Here is a 21,879-nt window from a genome sequence, read left to right on the forward strand (position 1 = left end):
TTTAAATGTTTAAGATAAAATCTTTTCCACTTAATCCTGGAATGGATGAGCGTCATGTTACTGGCAACGGCAGCTGGCTGATCAAGAGGAAAGGTAGTAGAATTAATTTGAGCTAGAGAACAGTGATTGTGTCATGAGGTCAGTGCATACACACGGTAAAAATAAAGTAAGTGCAGCTTGAACTGTATTTTTCTTCCCTTCTACTCCCCTGCTGTACAGTCATCTACAGTCTCGAAGACTTGAGCAGAGATTCCTCCCAGCGTAGTTGTACCAGAGGGCATGTCACATGGGTACTAGTTTCAAAGGAGGCTGATGCCACTCCTGACTTTCTGCTACTATGGCTCAGAGTCTGTAGTGAGACCCATACTCTTCTCAGTTGATGAAGGAATCAGTTGGAATTCTAACCTCTTCCCTTGCTCTTGAAAATAACTTATCACATCCCTTTGCATCCTGCTAAGACAGCTGTGAGAGACAGCCAGCGGGGCAGTATTGGAGGCAAAAAAATAAACAGGTATGGTGGACAGTCCCGTTCGGGATGTTGTCACATCCCACTAACTGCTTAGGAGAGTGGGATGTCCTGTTGCTCAGGTCTAACAAGCAAATGTGGGAGGGAATCAGATACACCTGATGCTGGGTGAGGGCCTGCTCCAAGGTGTTGCATTAAGAGGCACAGTGGCGTGGAACAGGAGCCCAAGAAGAAAAGCAGTGTAATGAGGCAGGAACAGGCAACAGAATATCTCCTTTGCAGCTGGGAGATAGAGATCTAAGAACTCCCTGCAGCCCTGACCCAAGTGACAACAGGGGCAAGCGTGCAGCTGCCAATCCAGATCACGTGGTAGACCTGATGTAGCCAAACTAATACAACCCATCCGCATAAGGCATGTGCACGTAGAGCCCCTGGCCTGAACGTGTTTTCTCCATGGGTACTGCCCCGTGCAGCACCGTTGCTTGCTAGGGATGAAGAAATCTCAGGGGCCCACTGTGGGCTAGGCTGCACGTTGCTATTACACCATCGCCTTTTCCAGTCCTGGGGCCAAGGTCAGCCCGCCCAGCCCCGGTTCTGTGACAGGCCGTGAACGAGCCTCCTAGTACCGCCTCTGTAAGCTCTCGGGGCTTGGATTTGGTCGGGAAACACCACAGGGTACGAGTGGGGTGGGGGAAACCCCACGTGGGGTGAGCAATGGGTGCGGGGAGAGGGAAAACCCACGGGCCCGTGGGGGGGCGGGCTGGGAAGAGCTGACGCTCCCCTGTCACGTGTTACTACTGTCTCTTTAAGAAGGGACATTTCAAGCATTGCCTTCGGCCCTGGCTCAGCAGATTCGATACGCGTGGACTGGGGGTGAGGTGTGGCGAATCTTAGGCTGGGTGACAGCGAGAAGGTGTTAGCGGGAAGAGCGCGCGGGCCGGAGGGGTAAGTCTGTCACGGAAGGCTGGGGTGGGGGGACGACACATCTCGGCGCCCCGCCCTCACGCGAGCCTCGCGCTCGGCCGGGGGTGCTGCTAGTCCCGCCCCTGCCCGCTGCGAGACGCTGCGGATCACGGCCGGCGCCACTGGAGAGCGAGGCAAGCGGGCTGCGAGCGCCTGGGACAGGGATAGGGACCGTCCCTCACGGTGTGTGCGCGCGCGCAGCGCCTAGCGCCGCGGCCTCCGTGTGTGCACCTATGTGTGCAGCGCTTAACGCCGTGCCCCCCCTCCACGTGTGTGTGCACACGGCATCTAGCGTTGCGGGCCCCGTGTGTGTCCCTGATTGCATGTATGTGCAGCACCTAGCCCCGCAGGTCCCGTATCTGTGTGTGTGCCTGAGTGTGAGCTGTGCCTGGCACCACGGGCTGTGTGGGTGCGCAAAACCTAGTGCCATGGGCCCCGTGTGTGTGTCCCTGTGTGTGTGCAGCACCTGGCACCATGGGCCCCATGTGTGTGTAGCACCTGGCACCATGGGGCCTGTATGCATGCATGTGCAATGCCACAGGCCCTGTGTGTGTGTGCATGCATGCCCACGGCATCTGCACTCTGAGGATGTGTGTCGGGGGCAGGAAGAGGGGGCACTCTTTGTGCTCTGAGGTCATGTGTGTGTAAAGGCCTAGCTTATTGGGGCCCAGAGCTTGGTCAGCCCCTGTGTGTGTGCACAGCACCTGAGACCGGGTGTGTGCATGCACAGTGCCTAATGTCTCAGCTCCTGTGCAAACAATACCTAACACCCTGAGGCCCCATATGTGTTTACAGCACCTAGTGCCATGGGGCTCTGATCTCAGTCAAATCATGGGTCCTGGTACATGACAGGGGATCTTAAGTAGAGCCCTATGCGGATACATGTGCATCCAATCCACATAAATGGTCTGCGGATATTGGATTTGCATGGCTCTTCTCTGAAGTGCTACTGCAATACAAATAAATTATGATAATAATTAACTAATAATTCTCCAGTGCTGGGCAGAGGCCTGCAGGCCTGCTAGTTTATGTGGGAGTTTTGTGATGTGGAGAAACACCCACTAGTGGCTGGGCTGAGACTACGAGACTCATCTCATCTGCAGGCTAAACAGAATGCCCTTTCAGAGAGATTGCAGTAGCCAGGTGTCTGGGCACCATCTTTCTCTGCTTCATTTTCCTCTTTGTTTGATCAGTTCTAGAAGTGACTTTACCGGATGGATCCTGAGCCCTTTGAAGTTGGACGTGCGGTACGAGACGCTATCAACATCCTTTCCTCTTCCAGGAATGGAGTCCAGATCTCGGAGGCGCTTGGCACAATTAAGTGCTACCTAGGTGGAACTGAAAACCAAGCCCCCCTGAAGGACAGGGAAGAATTTACCCGTGTGCATTTTTCTGCCTTTCTGCGAGGTCTTGTCAGTAACCTGAGTCCAGAATGGATAGAACTTCTTACCTCTGATCAGCAGAAGGAATTATGGGATAGCTTTTTCTTGGACGGGCCAGCTGACCAAGTCTTTCTGGTTCTGCTGGACTCCATCATTTCTACTGGGTAAGCCTGGCTTCAGCCCCATATATGTTAGCACTAAAAGCATGTAAACATGTGATGGCCCCTTCACACTACAATTCCAACCTAGTCAGATGATCTGGTAAACATGGCTTCAGTTTAGTGCAGAAAAGACCTGTCTATTTGTAGCCTTGTCCATGAATCATGCTAACTTTGTGGTCACTTCCAATGCTTTAATCTGGGTGTTGAGTATGGGCACTGGCCTGCCTATACTGCACATTGCAATTGTTGTAATGATGTGAAAGAACGAGTGTGTTGTAATCAGATCCCCAGGTTCAGCTGTAATTGCGGGATAGAGAGGCCTTTACACATCAAAGCATAAAAGGGGAATGTTCAAGATGGGCCTGATGATTCCTGGCTTTGGCATTCTGGTCATGATTCAGGGCCCAAGGGTAGAAGGCACATAACTACATTGGTAGAAAGATTTTAATGTGGTTAAAACACAGGGATGGGACCCAGGAGACCTGGCTTCTATTCCCGGCTCTGCCACTGACTCACTGTGTTGCTTTGAGAGGGTCACTTCAGCTCTCGGTGCTTCATTTTTCACTGTTTTGCAGATGGGAACATGATGATATTTCCCCACCTCCCATGGGGGTAGTGAGGCTGAATTTGATAACGTGTGTAAAGTGCAGTGAGAGTCACAGGCAGAAGGAGCTGTAGGGATACAGTGTTATTTCACTGCTAATCTTAAATTACATTCTGGTGCATTGTGGCACTATGTGTGAGTTGATGGGATCACAGCGGGAAGTGGGATGATTGCCACTCCATCATTGGAGATTTTTAATAGCAGGTTAGACAAACACCTTTTCAGGAATGGTCTAGATAATTAGTCCTGCCATGAGTGCAGGGGACTGGACTAGATGACCTCTTTAGGTTCCTTCCAGTTCTATGATTCTCTTTTGTGTGTACTCTTCCTCATTAATTAAAATGGGGGGGGGGCACTCTTATTTCTTTCCAGTCCCAGCTTTCGCCTGATGAAGGTCATTAGCATCCTGGAACAGTTTCTGCAGACGGGAGGCATGTCGGCTCTGATGTGGGAGGTCTGTCATCAGCAGGCACAGGCTGGTTTGCCCACATTACAAGAGACCCTCCTCAACAAGGTTGTGTGTCTGCCTGACCACTTGTGCAACAAGCTCCAGGGGAATAACCTGCCTATATTCTTCCCACAAAACTATTTCCCTCTGCTGGCTACTGAAATCATCCAGGTGTTGCAGAGGATCTCTGACTCGCTGAGAGGTGAGATCTCAGACCAACTACAGCTGCACTGAGTGAAACAGTACAAGGGGAGGTCTCCTGATAATCAGTCTCCAGGAAGATGTTGGTGACTGGTAATCTAAGTGTTTCATTAAGCATGTGTCTCATTTTACCACAGGTGGCTTGGACTGTTCCATCTCCTTTGTGTCTCAAGTGCTGGGGAAGGTATGCGTGCATGGGAGACAAAGTGAGTGCCTTGTAACATGGTTTTGGGCTAAAGGATATGATAGAATTACATCAACAAGGAACAGTGGTTGTAATAGGGTGGTCAGTAAAAGAGGGAGGTTCAGGGTAGATTTATTCGTGGCCTGGGATGTTACCTACAGTTTGTAGACATGGCCTGCTCTCCTTTCTGAGGCATCCCAACTGTGGGTCTGTTACAGCCGCCCCCCCCCGGCTGATCTGAGTGCATTCCATTCTTGTTCTCCCAAGAGTCAATGAGAATGCTAGTCTTCCAGGAGCCCTGCTGTCCTGGGCATTATACCCTAGTGCCTTCTATCTGATGTTCTGAAAATGCATTGCAAACACCAATGAGTTAACAACCACAGCTCCTAGATAACAGGCTGTGCATGTGATGAGCTTTCATTTTGGTTTCACTTGGCATTTTAGAGCAGGTGAAGGGACTAATGAATTTTGCACCATTATGCTGTACTTAACTGTTTGAGTGCTTGTTTTTTTTAATTTTTTTTTTTATTGCAGCTATTTTGTCCCTGTTGATAGGTGCCTGTTTTGTTTTTAGAGTTGTTGATTTGGGGTGGTTTTTTAAATATATTTTTATAGGGGCATGTTGCAGCCTTTTGGTGTTCTTGCGTTTGTTTCTGGGTTTTGGGGTTTTTTTTTTTGTACATTTGGCTCAGCGATGGCCTTTACACTTATTTTTTTGCACATATATTTTTTATTTACACACAAAACAGAATTAATTTACACAGAACACTTTAAACAGAAACATCAGGTTGCAGTGCACAAGAAAACAATGGCCTCTTTTTACTTATTTAAAAATGCTAAACCTACAACCAAGTAGTGATCTTAAAATGTCTGTTACTGTCTTGGAATCAGCCCAGACACAGATTCCTGCTGATGCATTTTTTTCCAAATGGCCCATTAGGCCATTCCTTTCTGCTATTCAAAAAGGGTGGCTGGCAGGATATGATTAAATCATACACCAGTACATTTAATACATGCGATATTATTATTTTTTGTTTTAAATTATACAAAATACAAACATAAAATTTTACTACTACATGTCCCCCTTTTGGCCCCTCAAGAACAATTCTTGAGTGGGTCATATTTTATACAATTATTTTATAGCAATATATTGAGAGACAATTTGAGCTTGTGGTTGTAATTTAACAAACTTTTTTTTTATTTAACAGCACATATAACACATTTTTAGCAAGCAAACACGGGACAATATTAACACAGATAGTAATGGGTGAAACATAATAGATGATATGCCTTTAAAAGTTGGGGACCAGCCTGTTAAAACCTTGTACCAGGGATAAGCTTTTAGGTTTCTTTTGGTTTTTCTTTGTTAAGACCTAGCAAGTTTTAGCATGTTTTTATTTGCATGACATATTTGAATGACACACTTTCCTATATTTCTCTGTGTCTGTTGTAAAAACTGAGTTACCTTTGTTTACCTTTAGGCGAGTTACCTTTAGGTGATTAATTAGATCGTGCCAATTTAGGCCAAGGGTAAGAGAGAAATTAACCGGGGTGGCGGTTACAGTGCTCTGTGCTTTTTTTTGTTTTTGATAAATAGTATGTGTGATTGCTAGTATATAATACCTGGGCATTATATCTACATTTTATTTACTGGGGGTTGGCTGATACTTGTATTTTCCCAAAATACTGTTTCTCAGGATGTAATACATACACATTGTCCGTTGTACATGTGTCACTTTCTCTAGTTTGTCCCCCCAGTGATGTATTTTTGCTACATGGTTTTGTGGTGACAGGTAGGGACAAGAACACCCATTTTTGAGGCTTCATTTTGTACACCCTTGGGTATTCAATAATTTTTTTTAGCCCACAGACCTATAACTCGTGTAGCCAAAAGGATCTTGTGGTTAATTTTGGGAGTGGGCTTATTTTTTATATTTTTGTTTTTACAGATTGTTGGTGAGCAATTTTAACAATAATTTTACTTAATAACAAATTAGGCTTAACCATGCTGGAAACATGTTGCATTCATTTATATTTGTAGGTGTTAAACAAGGACCTTTTTATTGTTTTTTATGCGTTAATATTTGAACATTTTTAGATATTACCCAAAACATTTTATGTTTTAGTGATGCTAAACTAAGAATTTGCATTTTAGTACATTTTATGGCCAAGGCAGTTTTATTTCCTAATTTTACGAAATCCACAGTATTATTTGCCTGCTTGTGAATGAAACTATTTTGCAGTTGTGACAAGAAACTTTATTTTTAATTACATTTAGGTTTACAGTATTTATCATTTTTGCTTTAAATTTAACTTTTTTTTTTTAATATGGTGTCTACTATATTTTGTTTTGCTTAGACATTGGAGTGTTGTGTTTTTATTTAGGCCGATATAATAGGAAAGGAGTAGGGTGAACAGTTGGGTTTTAATTTAGACATGGTCAACTGAATTTAATACATACCAATTTTTATTTTTATTAATAGTGGATTTAACAAGACTTTTACTGGATTACTTTGAGTCACAAATAATTTTTTTTTTTTTTTAATTTTAATTGGGGTACCTTTTTCGAATGCATATTTTCTTTTTTTTTTTGGTCCAGGTTTTGGAGCATGTGTTCAGGAACCATAGGTTTAATTTACTACGGGGTATTGGACAGTATTCCACAGTAACTGTTAGTATTGTTCCTGTTTTAACAGGCTTATTTTACTGATATGGTGATTGTGGGTAGTTGGAACTTTAGGTGGTATTTTTATAGGGACTTTTTTGTTTTAACCCCTAATTTTTTAGTGATTTGGTATTTTTGTGATGTTTATAAGGTGAACCTTAAGTTCCACTTCCCCTTCCCAGGCATACATATTAGGCTTTTTTTGTTGTTGTTGTTTTTTTTTTAAGGCTTTCAAGAGTTGGCTAGTAGTTTTATTATACCATTTTATGGTGATCACTGGATTATTGCTAGGAATCCGTGATTGGTTGGCAGGGAGTGAATTAGTTTTTAAATATTGGCTTATAAGGAGGGCTGCATTTTTTTTATTTTATTTTATTTTTTTAAATGATTGCTTTAATTATTTGGGTGCTAAAAGTTTTCAGAAGCAGGTAAAGCCAGACCTTACACTGGAGTTCTATTTGTTGTGGATTAAAATTGTGGTGGTTAAGCAGCACCTTGTGCTCAGGTTCCAGGATGGTTTTTTTTTCTTTTTGCAAAGAATTTAAACAACATTATTTATGTAAACAATTTAATTTGTGAAACATGTACCCATTTCAGTTTTCCTTTTTTTTTAATGTGGCATACCCATGGGCTAAGGCAGTCCACTATGGAGTAAGGGCCTATTCATTTTGATTTTAGTGAGTGACCCCTTTTTTTTTTATTTTAAGGTACATGGCTTGGTCCCCTGTTTTTTTTACAAGGCTGCCTTTGTGGGCCTTTGTTTTTGAATTTTGTTGTTTGTGTTCGATGGCCTGATTAACCCTTTACTGGAGGGTGGTTTTATTTTTTTGTAATTGTTTGAGCCATTGAAAATAATTATGCTATTATATTAGAGCTTTTTTTTTATTATTCTGTATTCGATAACTAGAATGAATTATTAGGCACATTGAATGTTCAAACAGAATTTGAAAGGGTTAAATTTTTGTTTTTAGCTCTGTGGATGGCAGCCAAAGTTAGAGGCAGTTTATTTAGCCAGGTATTTTTTGTGAGTGTGTGATTTTTTTTAATAGTGCCTTGGACTGAGGCCGGTATGGTATATGGAGCTTTTGTTTAATTTCCAAGGCTTGTATTATTATTGTAAAGTTTTTTTTTTTTTTTTTTTTTTTGTTTTTTTTTTTTTTTTAAACAAAGGCTCCCTTATTATTAGAATTTATTATTTTGGGGGTGCCATATTTACATATTACTTTGTTAAAAAACTTTGGCCACTACCCTGCTGCTATTATTTTTAGTAGGAAATGACTTCACCCATTTTGAAAAGGAATTAATTATTACTAATAAATATTGGAATCCTTCCTTACTTCTTGGCAATTTATTAATAAAATTAATTTGAACTCTGTGCCACGGCCTAAGCCTTCGTTGGTGCATCATGGGTTGTCAATGCAGAGGACGAGCCTTGTCCTGAGCGTACCGCACATAATTTCGCACACGTTTTAACATAATTTTTTATACACTTTTATTTTGCTATTTGCTTTAGCTTTTTTAAAGTCCCTTTCACTGGCAAAACTGTGTGTATGTCTGTGTGGTGTAATTAAATGCATATGCTAATTGTTGTATCTTCAGTAAACATGGTATATTGCCTTTTCCCCTAAAGAAAATCCCGTATGCTTCTTATAAGCATACCACACTAAACACATTCTTATAATTCTAATACGTATTTGAACAATACTAACACACAGGTGAACCAGACTGGTTCCAGCTATGTATTTGTCAGTGTTCAGTGGATACCTACGTGCCTTGGCATGAGCTGACACCTGGTCTGCCTGTGTCACAGCTACTAGGGCTACAAGTAAAAGCCCAGGTGAACCTGCAGGCAGGGCATACCTGTGAAAAGAATTGTGTGTTGTAGGTGCTGAATCATTGCGGGCAAACTTGTGTTGGAAAGGGCATTGTCTTCATGTTTATCTCTTTGTAAGCAGCTTGATTTTGCAAACCATCTATATGGATTATGCAGTGGGCTGTTGCCGCAGCTCCCTCCAATCAGTGAGCTTCCTTTTGTTCTGTCCCAATACAGAAGAAATTCTGAATATGTTGGTACCACGCCTAATGGATCTCACCAAGGTGGACTGCATCTGGCAGAGGATGTGCTGGCGACTGGTCGAGTGTGTGCCAGATCGTTGGATGGAAGCAGTGGTTTGTGGCTTTGTTCAGAAAGCACCAGGGTAAGAAATCAAGATTTGTGGGGAGAGGGAAGTAGTTGTTCTAGCTACACCTTACTCCTGGGGGGATTCTGCGGAACTGTGCGCCCGCAGAAAACAGCCTCTCCGCAGATTTCCTGCTTTTCCCTGCAGAAAACAGCGGGGAAGCAAAGGGAAGCTGGGGAGGGGTGGGGGGCGACCATGTATGCAGTTTTTTTGGGGGGGGGATTGCTCCCCAAATAGAAGTGAGGCCTGGGGGGCACACGGGGTTACATGCCACTGCCCCCACCCCCATTTCTGGAAATGCAGAGCTGCCCAGCTCGGAGGCTGCGTCTGGGGCTCCGCTGACTCTGCAGCAGAAAACAGCCTCCTGGGTCCTAGTGCTAGTTGTGCTCCTCTTCTGTGTGTTGGGACCCTTTCCATTTTCTGTGGAACAGTGAGTGCCTGTGGTGGGGCTGGGTAAGGGGGGTGGGGAAAAGAGGCAGTGGGGAAGGAAGGGGGGTGGAATAGGGGAGAGGGAGGGGAATGTGGGAGTGAGGGGAGGGGGATGGAGAAGAAAAGGGAATGGGGAAGCGCGGGGGGGAAGCAGGAGCCTGGCATGTGGCGTCCCTCGGCAGCAGCTGGGGATCCCCCATTAAGCAGGCCCATTGAACCCTCACCCTGACAAGCCCTACTCCTACACCTGGACCCATCCGACAAGCCCCACTGAGCCCCAACCAGCTGGACCCCCTCTCCCCCCAGTCCCATCTCGCCACACCCAGACCTCCCCACTGAGCCCAACCACCATCACCTGGATCCCCTGCAGAGTCCCATTGCCCCCTGCACCCCACGAGTCCCTGTGCATCCAGATCTCCCACTGAGCTTACCCGCACCCAGACTGCCCCACACAGAAACCTCTCATCGCACACCTGCATCCCTCCACACTTGGATCTGGTTGGGCTGAGCCTGCCCAGCCACACCTGGTGCGCTGGGCACAGGGGGGTAGGACCCTGGGGTGTTTCTGGTGCGGGCCCAGCCCTTGCACTGTGTCAGGGTCAGGTGCAGCCTCACTGCCGAGTCCCTGTACTGGAGGAGGTGTGGGCTTCAGGGTGATCTCCCTGCAGCCAGTAGTCTGTGCTCCCCACTGCCATTCTGGAGCCACATTTAGTTATTGAGGAAAAAAAATTTGCAGAATTTTAAAATATTGTGCGGATAATTTTTAATTTTTTGGTGCATAATTCCCTCAGGTGTATAAACACCTATACGTTATTTCTTGAAGGTTCTCAGCCTGTGCGCCATCATTTTACATGGTGCCACTTCCTGGGAAAGGTTGGGACTGGAATAGCTGGGGATTCCTTTACTGCTAATCCTTCGACACCATTTCAAACAGCACTGGATCTTTTTGCCTTATTAATCACTTCTGTAGTTGTCAAACAGCCTTCCATGCAGTGCTACCACGTGGAAGGCTGTTTGACTGATCTACGACTTTTGATTATATTGCAAATGGGCAGCCACTTATACAATCATGATAAGATTGAAATCAGCCTGAAGCAGTTCAGATAAATGGATCCCTGATAGTTTGCTGCTGACCTGTCTTGCTAGGGCGGATGTCTTGTCTCGATTACTGGGGAATCTGGTTCTGAAAAACAAGAAAGCTCAATTTGTGGTGACCCAAAAGCTGCTACTCCTGCAGTACAGCTACGCGGTAAGGGCTCTGTTGTGTCAGTATGGGGAATGTAAGCCATCCTAGCTGTTAGGAAGGCCAACATTTTTCAAAGTGCTGAACTCTTGTCCAGGTAAGCTCCAGGTCTCTGGTTGTGGGATTTATTCTGAAGCCTTTCCCCAGATTCCCTACTCCTCACATATACTTGGACCTCAGCTGAAGATTTCTATAACTTCTCCCTGTCCAGTAAGGCAGACCAGGTGGTCCCTTTCAAGACACTAGGTTTGTATTCTGCCTTGTAAGTCAATCTGTGGTGACCAGCAGTGTTGTCACCTTTCCTCCTAGGAACCAAGGGAGGATTTGCATGTGACATCAGCAGTCTGGGGCGGTAGAGGCCCTGATCCCATCTAGAATCCAGTGGGAGAGGCTGGGAGCATGTGTGACCTCACCCCCCAAAGAGGACAGGGAGGAGGAGTGCACTGGAAGAGCTCCGAGTTTGATTTGGAATTATCTGTATCCTCAGATGTTGGAGAGAAATGATGTGGAAGTGAAACAGGGCAGTGGGTGAGCACTAGAGCCCATGTGAAGATTGTGCTCTGCCTTATGTTCTGGAGCATCTTGAGCATTAACTAGATTGTGGGTGGGAGAGAGGCACAAGACTTCAGCAAAGGGAAGGACAAGGTTCCCTGACTTCACATGTTTCTTTTGTTTAATAGTAGGAGCAATATTTTAAATAAGACTTGCTGTGCAGGGGTTGGTTCAGTGGGGTTTTTACTAGCGGGAACCTTCTCTTGGGTGGCGTAGACATCACTGAAACCGTGTGATCTGAAATAATTTGAGCACTGAAATACCCAGGCACAGTAATATGCTCTAACTTTCCTAAGAGTGATGTGGGTTTGCATAAACTCTGCACAATCTTTGGTCCCTGAACATTCTGATCAAATCACTCGGAATGGGGGGGTGGATGGGGAGAGAGAGTGAGTGTGTAAAGTCCTTGCTGATTAGTAACTTTCTGCTCAGTATAACTAATCCTATTGTTTTCATTGTAGACTGCAATGCTGCAGAATCTCCTTGGATACCTGGCCCTAGACAGCCTTCGACGTTCCTTATTGATCAAAGTAAGTTAGGTACTTTCAGTGATATATATTTAGGTTGGAATTTTTACTCCTGAACCCTCATTTTGTCCCAGTATCTGTGATGCTTCAGTGCTGTTTGATGAAGCTGATAATGAGGGTCACCTGTGTGAATGGGGTGATAAAGAATGCCCCCATGGTGGTCCTGGACAGAGCTGCTGGCCTCATTAAAGTGTAGCAGAGAAGTCCTCTTCATAGGAATCACTGTCATTCTGTCTCATCTCTAGAAAAGTAGTAAGATGGCCACCAAGGAACATTGAGAAGGAAGGGGGAATAGAAAAGGAAGGAAATGTGGCTCAGAATGAAGGAAGAGTTGCCATCCCACTTAAACAGGCCACAGTCCTCCCAGAGTTTCTAATGATACGTTGTACTTCTGTAGCATCTCACATCTATGGATCCCCAAGCCTCACAACTCCCCTGTGAGATAGGTCCATTTTATAGATGGGGAAGGGGGAGAAGTGATTTGAAGTGACTTATCCAAAGAGAGCGAGTCAATGACAGTTGGAAATAGAACCCAAGAGTCCTCAGACCCAGCCCTAGGCTCTAACTGTAGGATCATCCTCATATTTTCTAGGGCACAACATCAGAGAACTCTCTGGGCTCTCACCAAATGAAAGGCTAAACATAATTTTCTTGGTGTTTCTAATAAGCCCTTCTTATACTAAACTTCTCTTAGCTCTTCTTTTTAGTTCATATATTAGCAGGAGTATTGTAAGCAAGACACAAGAAGTAATTCTTCCACTCTGTTCCACGCTGATTAGGCCTCAACTGGAGTATTGTATCCAGTTCTGGGTGCCACATTTCAGGAGAGATGTGGACAAATTGGAGAAAGTCCAGAGAAGAGCAACAAAAATGATTAAAGGTCTAGAAAACATGACCTATGAGGGAAGACTGAAAAAATTGGGTTTGTTTAGTCTGGAGAAGAGAAGACTGAGAGGGGACATGATAAGGTTTCAGGTACATAAAAGGTTGTTACAAGGAGGAGGGAGAAAAATTGTTCTTCCTAACCTCTGAGGATAAGACAAGAAGCAATGGGCTTAAATTGCAGCAAGGGCGGTTTAGGTTGTACATTAAGAAAAACTTCCTAACTGTCAGAGTGGTTAAGCACTGGAATAAATTGCCTAGGGAGGTTGTGGAATCTCCATCATTGGGGATTTTTAAGAGCAGGTTGGACAAACGCCTGTAAGGGGTGGTTTAGATAATACTTAGTCCTGTCTTGAGTGCAGGGGAGTGGGCTAGATGACCACTTGAGGTCCCTTCCAGTTCTATGATTTAAGTTTTTTTTAAAATGTCTTCCTTCAGACAGTGACAATCCATTAAAAGAATTTTAGCCAACACAGGGGAGGCAGTGAGCTACTATTCTGTGGTGAAGGAGTACCTCTTACTGCTTTAACATATTCTTGATCACCACATGAAGCACTGGCTCTGCATGGAGCTATGTCTGGTTACTCTCATCCAGAGAGATTCTACTGTGATGTAGGGGGACTGGTTTTCCCCTTTTGTAACTGTTGTATCTCTTAGACTGTTTTGTTCCACTTCCTTCTTTTCACTGAAGCGCATAACTGTGATTTTGGTCAGTTAATATATAGCAATGTCCATGATGGCCTGACCTCAATTGGGCTATGACTGGAATGTTCAGAGGTTGGGTATCGGAGATCAGTCCTGTGTGTTTGATGGAGAATGTAGGTAGCAGAGAGGCTGGTGGTTACTAGTTTAGGGAGCTAGTTGTTAAAGTTCCTTTCCCTGCCAAAAATTTTAAGTTGCCTCTGCCCCGTACACAAAGGGGAGGGGACGCTTCGCCTCCATACAGCTCAAAAATCTCAGCACACTGGGAGTTTTTTTGGGGTAAGCATAAAATAAATAGAATGTAATGTAAAAATCGATAACCCCAGGCTTTCTTCACTGACTGCATTAGTCATTGTCCTATTGAATTTAAAACCTCCATTATTTAATTTAGCCAGAGCTGACATGGAATTTCCAGCCAGTGGCACCAGGGTGCCATGGAATTCAGGACCCTTGCCACAAAAATTCTCTCAATGGAGAGCTGGAGCCCTACACCTAGGCAAGAGGCCATCACACTTTACAGGGACTGATTATGCTGTGTGAAGGGTAGAATAGTCCTTAGGCCACCTGGCTGGTTAAGGGTGTGGTATGTGTTTTTGAGAGAGTGACTTTCCGATGCAGCACAGACCCACTCCATCTAGCTAATGCTCTAAACTTATGAACCAGGTGCTGAAAGAACTCCTGGAGACCTGGGGCAGCAGCAGTGCTGTGAAACACTCTCCATTTGAGCAACAACTGTATGTAAGCAAGGCCATCCTGATCTGTCTCTCCCACCTGAAGGAGCCTGAAATAGAGAGCAACGGACAAGGTGAGGGAGGAGGGAAGGAGTGGAAAGAACAAAGAGGTCTCCTTCCCTCCATTGTATTCTAAATTTTCCCCTCTTTAGCCCTCTGTCCTTGAAGCCCCTACTCATAACCATTGTCTCCACATCCTGCGGGCCTGATCCTGCAAACACATACCCAAGCTCTGATCATTTGAGTACTCCCACTGAATTCAGTGAGGCTATTCATGTGAGTGCTGCTGCTTATGTGTGTAAGTGTCTAGAGGATCAGGGCCTCACCAATTTCTCCTCAGTGCATTTTTCACTTTGCAACCTTATCTTAATCTCCCAATAACTGAAAGCCACAAATTCTGAAGTCTGGAAAAACATGAAAATCCTGCTGGGATATGAGTATTTATAGTGCAGGATGATTTTGAAACAAAGCTTTGGATTTGGACTCTATGGAGGCTAAGGAAGGCTGCTGCCTTGCTGAAAAAATGAGATTATTTGTTAACACCAGTATAAAAGTTCAGTGTCAGAGATGCTGACTAGCAATAGGAACATCTGTAGCACCTTCTTTGGAGGACCTCATAGCATTTTGAATCATTGATTGGTTAATCTTCAGAACATTTCTGTGATGAGGTAGGGTGCATAGATTTTTGAGAAGGAGCAGTTGGGCACATCACATCCTTCCTGTCTCTCAAGGTCCTGGAGAGAGGATCTGCTGTAAGAAATGGAACTCAGGCCTTCAGACTCCCACTCTTCAGTCTTAGCCAGGACTGTTGTCCTTCTCCTGAACCATAATCTACTCTGGTTTAATTCAGATATGGGTTATGGGAGCATGGAAATATAGAACATAATCATAGCATAATGGCAAGGCAAAAGGGAGATGCTCTGTTTTAGAGTGGGAAACCTTGATTGTGTGATTCTACTAGTATGATTCATGTTTTGTTAAACCCAGTGACTGATGTAGATTAACTCATTCAGCCTGTTAGATGTATGTATGGCAGAGAAAGAGCTCTTCATTGTGCTGCTCTTCAGCATGCTATGTTCTGTCTGGCTTAGGATAAGGAGTGCTTCCTAATGGTTAAAGCAGACACCGGCAGTTCAGAACCAGGTGCTGAAAGAACTCCTGGAGACCTGTTGCAGCAATAGTGCTGTCAAACGCTCCTGGGTTCTGTTCCCAGCCCTTACACTTACTATGTGACTTTGGATAAGTCATCTCTGATCCCTCTTTGCAAATTACATTAATATTTGTTAAGTAACAAAATTACATAGACAGTTGCTGACAACGGTCAGGCTGCTGGTGTGCTGAGACCACTGCCTATCATGCTGACTGGTCTCTCTTGTTGTTTGCTTGTGCTCCCCGGCTATCTGTCTGTATCAACCTGTTATCTCTTGTCTGATCGCAGGGACCATTTTTTCACTCTGTGTCTGAACAGCGCCCAGCATAATGGGGTCTGGGTTCAGGACTAGGGCTTCTGGTGCTACCACGATACAAATAATAAATGATAATTCACCTACCACCCAAGGGGCTCTTGAGAGGGTGAATTAACTTTCATGCAGTGCTTTGAAAACATAAATCCTATTTATTATTATTTATTAGAAAACAAGTTTATTTCATTCCAGCCAACCCAAAATTCTTCTTTTAAAGCCTGGCCTTGTATAGATACTAACTATGGTGTGTTAATGAATGATCAGATTTCTCACTGGCTGATGTTAGAGAGATGTCCGCTTTTATTGGTGAATAACGGTCAACCTGTCAGCAGTCAGAATCTATCTGGAGAGATGAAAGACAGCTGCCACTCTGAACAATGGGTTCAGAAATTAATTACCTGTCATAGCTCAGGCACATGGTGAAAAGTAATCCTCCCTGTGTGAGTTCCAGGTTGCTGCACCAATCGAAATGGACGCAATTTCCATAATAACACAGTCAGCCCATTTCATCTGTCACAGCAGTTTTGAAGCCATTGGATTTATGCCTGGGATTAACTTGGCCTAACACTCTTTTTTGGTATTTTGGTAAACTGTTTTATTAAAACAAATGTTCTAGGATGTGTGATGTGTTTGTACCATTGTGTTTGGCTTCAAAACCTAGCCCTGCTGCATGCCTTCCTGACATGATGGGGAAAGAAAACAACTCTGCAGAAAGAGAATTGCTGTATAGAATCTGTGTCAGCCTCCACCCCTGACCCTTTGTCTGTCTTTCTGCCTGTAGTTGGAGCTGTGTAGCTAAAGATTTGGGCTCTCAGCTGGGTGTGCTATCGGGGAGCTGCCATAGCCAGGGATGCTGTGTTCACTCTGCCATGTGCTGCTTGTCCTTTCAGAGCTTCTCACCAGCATGATGGGAGGGATGAAATGCCACCTGGACAGCAACTTGCCACGGGTTCGGCGTCTGGGAATGATCGTGGCAGAAAGCATCAGTTCCAGAATAACTGCAGATGGTCCCAGTCTGAAATTCCAGGTGAGATTATAGTGATGTCTGTCTCTGCTGTGCAGGGATGGGGAGAAATGTCCCCTTTAAAGCAGATGGTTGTGTTGCTGCTGTCATTGCTGACCCCTACTCTCTGGAAGGGAAGAGGAGCACCAATACCCCTCAGAATGAGGGGATACCAGTTTGCAAAATGGAATTGCATTGAAAAGATGCAAAGGCAGCATAGAGGATGTGGGCAGGTGCAAGATGAGAGGTGCATGGGGGTGTGGTGAGAGAGAGAGAGCACACACCTCAGGAGGATTTGGTCACAGTGAGGCAGAGGCCAAGAGAACTCTGACATGACAACAGGGTTTAGGATGGCAAGCTCCAAAATTAAAACTACTGCTAGATTTCCATATCATGCAACACCTGATCAATGGGTGGTGTCCCATTGAAATCCCCTTCAGTGGGAGTTGATTAGAGTCTTAAAACTGGGGTGAACATCCAGAAGGGAAGTTGAGACTTGAAATTAGATGAAGGTTTCTAACCATCAGAGGAGTGAAGTTTTGGAATAGCCTTCCAAGGGAAGCAGTGGGGGCAAGAGACCTATCTGGCTTTAAGATTAAACTCAATAAGTTTATGGAGGAGATGGTATGATGGGATTACATGATTTTGGCAATTAATTGATCTTTAAATATTCATGGTAAATAGTCCCAATGGCCTGTGATGGGATGTTAGATGCGGTGGGATCTGGGTTACTACAGAGAATTCTTTCCTGGGTATCTGGCTGGTGAATCTTGCCCATGTGCTCAGGGTTTAGCTGATCGCCATATTTGGGGTCGGGAAGGAATTTTCCTCCAGGGCAGATTGGAAGAGGCCCTGGAGGTTTTTCGCCTTCCTCTGTAGCATGGGGCACGGGTCACTTGCTGGAGGATTCTCTGCTCCTTGAAGTCTTTAAACCACGATTTGAGGACTTCAATAGCTCAGACATAGGTGAGAGGTTTATCACAGGAGTGGGTGGGTGAGATTCTGTGGCCTGCATTGTGCAGGAGGTCAGACTAGATGATCATAATGGTCTCTTCTGACCTTAATATCTATGAATCTAAAAAAGAAAAAAAAAAAAAGGAGGGGTGTGTGTAAAGTCACTGGTGGTTGTGATTTTTCAAGACTGAGTAGGGGATTTAGTCACACAATTCCCATTCATTTCAATGGGAATTAAGCCACACAGCTAAGTGTTGTTTGCACAGCATCAGCTGTAGTGCTGCATTGTGACTTCAGGTCTGTTAAATGCTTTATAGATTATAAATAACCCTGAGACCAAGTCTGACCAAGCAATAACTTGTATATCCTGAGTCCAGTGTGAAAGGTGCATATGGCTGAGATTGCAAATCTCCGCATGCATTTATCATTTAATCCTTCACTGTTTAAAAACTAAGGCCTAATTCTGAGAGGTGCTGAGTTCCCATAGCCTTCAACTGCTGCAGATTTATTGTATTTAATCCACACAAAAGCCTCCTCTGCATATAGTAACTTCTATTTTGCATATCTAGTATGAAGATGATGATGAGACCAGAGAGCTAAAGTCTCTCCTGAAGCAGACAGCATCACAACAACTCCCTGTCACTGACCTGCCAAATGCTGGGTGAGATTGCCACTCATAGGCATATATCTGCCTAGTGTGAAAATATAGTGAGCATCGATACCAGGCAAATCATTCTTAGTAAAGGTTATAAAGTCAGGGCCTACCTCTGACACTATAATCCTTCCACATTGGTGGATGGTAAACTCCAGACAGACAATCCCAGCTCTGCAGGCAGGAAGTCTGTATTTGTTAGAATCCACTAAGGTGTAAATTGCTGTAATCTTCACCGTGCTCTGCATTACAGTTGGTTATCTCTCTGCAGCCAGCATGTTTCTAGTTCAAAGGTCAAATGGAAGCATGTTTTAGAATTGTGTGTCTGATGGCTGCATTTCCTTGGGATTCTTGTAACTCTGTGTGCCCCTGAAATGATCTAAATGGTCTGGGGAATTTTTGGGTACCTCAGAGTAGAGTGGGAGCTATGTGTCCACAGCCTGTCCATTGCTAACTGAAATATATCATTAACTTATGTCTATACTCTGACCTTCCATGGCATTTGCTGTCTGAAGATCTCAGAGCACTTTACAGAGGTTAGTGAGTGATGCTTCCCAATGCTACTATGAGGTAGAAATAGTGACTGAGAAGTGGAGAGGTGAAAGTGATATGCCCAAGGCTACATGGCAAATTGCTGTTAGAGCTGTGTGAAGAGCTCAGATGTCCTGACTCTGTCTTGTACATTAACCACTACTGAATGGTGCTTCCTGATTTGTTCATGGTTTTCATAGCTCTTAAGAATACACAGGCCAATGCTTCCTGTGCCCTGAGATGACTGTGTGTCTGCCCTTACCCAGGATGTTTTGGGTTCTGTCCATTAGCACAGTCTTAATCTTTGTTAGGAACTAAAACAAGCTCAGGTGATAGACTAGGGAACTAGCTCATGCTGTCTGCCATCTCCACTCCCCCCCCCCCCCCCCCCAATCATGAGGTCTCCCCACACCTGAACAGCTACTCTAGCCTTTTCTCCTCTTAGCTGGACCATCCTAGGTGAACCCACACTGAAATGAGATTCCAATGCCTACTGTAGATGGTGTGGGTGTGTGGATTGGGGGCGTTACCTTGGAAAATCTAGTCTCCTGCTTGTGATCATGGATTTTTAAGATCCTTGTTACTTTATGCCTTTGACACTTTTTCATTGCCAAAAGCAGGAGTGACATTTCATCTGCTACACCACAAGCTGTGTCAAAACCAAGTGGAAACCCATACCCAGTAGCCCCTGCAGTGCCAGAGGACGGATCTGACTTGGAGCTCGACAGGTATGTGCAAGAACTAAACTACTAAGCAAAAAGCTGATTTGAGGTAGAAAGTAAATGACAGGTCCTTGAAAGCTGACTGTGTGAGAGAGAGGCTGTACTCCACAATCTGAATTGGGGAGCAAACCAGGCTGTGTGTAAAGGGTAATTGCAGATACAGGTGTGCTCGTGCCTAATTTTTACACCCAAATCGGACCCAAGCCCAAGGAGGCCAAGTTGTTTTCCAGCCCAACCCAGCCATTCTCCCCAAACCTGTAAGGTCGCCCCAGTGGGAGTTGTGTGCAACGGCTCCATGCACTGCCATAGTGGGTATGTCAGTGACCACAGTGCCCACCCCATGGGCCAGAGAAGGAGAGCCGACCCAAGCCTGAGTGGGCCTGGTTGTTTTCTGACCTGGACCTGACGTTTCTAGACAGGCCCCTTGCAGGGCTCTAAGTGCGGATCAGCATTCCAGGATATGGGTTTACTTTGTAGTTTTGCTGCCTGTGTTGTTGGTTTTGCTATTTTGTGTTTATTTCACTTAACTTGTTTAGACACCCATTGCCCTGCAGATTGTCCTGATTCCACTGCATCCTTCAGACCTTATATGTTTGTTTATCAGGCTGCCCATTTTATTACTGGACATGTTCTAGTCTATCATATCTGGTGGTAATATATTTGCTACTTGAGTCTTGTAGATTGTTGGGTCAGGGGAGTTGCTCTCTAGCTGAAGCACTTGCCTGTTTTGGCTAGTTGAGATCTGTAGCCATTTGCCCTTCTGGCTGTCTCTGTCTGCTGGGGCTTGTCTAGTTCACAAGGGTGTTGTGAGAGTCAGTGACTGCATCTTTGTAACATGCTTGAGAACCTTCCACGGAAGCTGCTATATTGGTCCTGTATATTTATTATTTTGGCCAGTTCATAATAAGCTGTGGAGCTGAATGGGAGCCTAGAATCTTAGTGGATAAAATTATTCTGACAGCCCCCCCGAATCAGGGTGCATATGCTTGGTAAGCTGTCTTCACAGACTCTGTTCAAGTCTCCTCTAAAGTGTACACCTTCATTTTCTTTCACTAAGAAAATAGAGGGAAAATAGTGAGGTGTTGTAACTGGCATGGAATTGGCTTCATTCTGAGTGAGGAGAGTCCATGAACTGCTCTAAGAGGAGGGTGCTGTTAAATTGTGGGCACTGAAGAGGAACTAAGTTTCACAGTGACTTCATGCTCCTTAGCCTTGTCCTGTAACTATCTCTGCTGCCTGTAGCTCAAGAGTGTTAAAGCCTAGCTCATTCGTGGGGCTTCCAATTATCAAAGCCTTCCCTGAAAAGGCTTCACAAGGGTGTTTAAAAAGGTTTTTTCAATGACCAAATATTCCCCTGAATCTGATGAGCATAGTGCTGATCTCCATCACTGAGGGCAGCTGGTTTGAGAGCAAGGGAAATAGGGCGATTTGAAAGCACACTACAAATATTAAACAAATTAAACCTCCCAAACACTTGTCTGATGTCAGTGAATATAAATGGGGGAAACTGAGGCACAATTTAGGGGAGTGACTTACCAAAGACTCAGGGGTCATGCTGCATATAGAATCTTCCCATATTCATTCTCTCTGAAGCATCTGGCATTGGCCACTGTCAGAAGACAGGATACTGGGCTAGACAGACCATGTGAATACTATGATTCTATGATACGATACAAAAATGTGGATCTGCATCTGCCAGGATCAACCTGCGATCCGCTAGCAGGATTTTACCTCTATCCGCAATCCGTACCCACAACAGCAAGCTGTCTCACAAGGGCTAGGGAGGGGCGGCAGGGAGGGAGCCAGAGATGAGCAAGTGGAGGAACGGGGTCTTGCAGGGAAGAGGCAGTGTGAGGGCAGGGACTGGGGGTAAGGGGTGGCATGGGGGCTGGGTCTCGAGGAGAAGGGGCGGTGCAGGGGGTTGGGGGGGGGGAAGGGGTGTCACATCGCATGCTGCTCCCGGGCTCACGAGTGACAGCACCCGGAAGCAGCAACGGAGGGGTGGGGTGCTGGGGCCCTGCTTGCTCGCTCCAATCCCCATGGCCGGGGGAGGGCCCTGCTGCCCAGGAGCCGGTGGGCCGAGAGCACAGTCAGTGCTGCCGGGCCAGGCCACGGTGGGGATGCCGGCCTTCCCTGTGGGGCCAGAGCCGCTGTATGGGAAACGGCATGGCAAATGGGTGCTGGTCAGCCCTGACTCCAGCCTGCTGTCCAGCCACTGGCTGCCACTGGGCTGC

The 21,879-nt window shown here is 45.2% G+C and overlaps 1 protein-coding gene across 4 annotated transcripts in view; it reads left to right on the forward strand.

Annotated features, from left to right (window-relative positions):
• The first annotated feature begins 1,265 nt into the window (after nucleotides 1-1,265).
• TELO2 (telomere maintenance 2) overlaps nucleotides 1,266-21,879 on the forward strand; it is a 43,040-nt gene continuing 22,426 nt past the window's right edge. For all 4 annotated transcript variants that reach the window (XR_012641240.1, XM_074965785.1, XM_074965783.1 and 1 more), the window contains exons 1-11: nucleotides 1,266-1,411; nucleotides 2,623-2,975; nucleotides 3,949-4,226; nucleotides 4,363-4,431; nucleotides 9,125-9,272; nucleotides 10,830-10,932; nucleotides 11,940-12,008; nucleotides 14,253-14,394; nucleotides 16,674-16,810; nucleotides 18,310-18,401; nucleotides 19,544-19,651. Coding sequence is in view for 3 of the 4 variants with exons in the window: in XM_074965785.1 (XP_074821886.1) it covers nucleotides 2,644-2,975; nucleotides 3,949-4,226; nucleotides 4,363-4,431; nucleotides 9,125-9,272; nucleotides 10,830-10,932; nucleotides 11,940-12,008; nucleotides 14,253-14,394; nucleotides 16,674-16,810; nucleotides 18,310-18,401; nucleotides 19,544-19,651 (1,478 nt within the window). In the remaining variant the exon portion in view is untranslated. The remainder of the gene's footprint in view (nucleotides 1,412-2,622; nucleotides 2,976-3,948; nucleotides 4,227-4,362; nucleotides 4,432-9,124; nucleotides 9,273-10,829; nucleotides 10,933-11,939; nucleotides 12,009-14,252; nucleotides 14,395-16,673; nucleotides 16,811-18,309; nucleotides 18,402-19,543; nucleotides 19,652-21,879) is intronic.

Source organism: Natator depressus, chromosome 10 (genome assembly GCF_965152275.1).
Source record: "Natator depressus isolate rNatDep1 chromosome 10, rNatDep2.hap1, whole genome shotgun sequence".
NCBI lineage: Eukaryota > Metazoa > Chordata > Testudines > Cheloniidae > Natator > Natator depressus.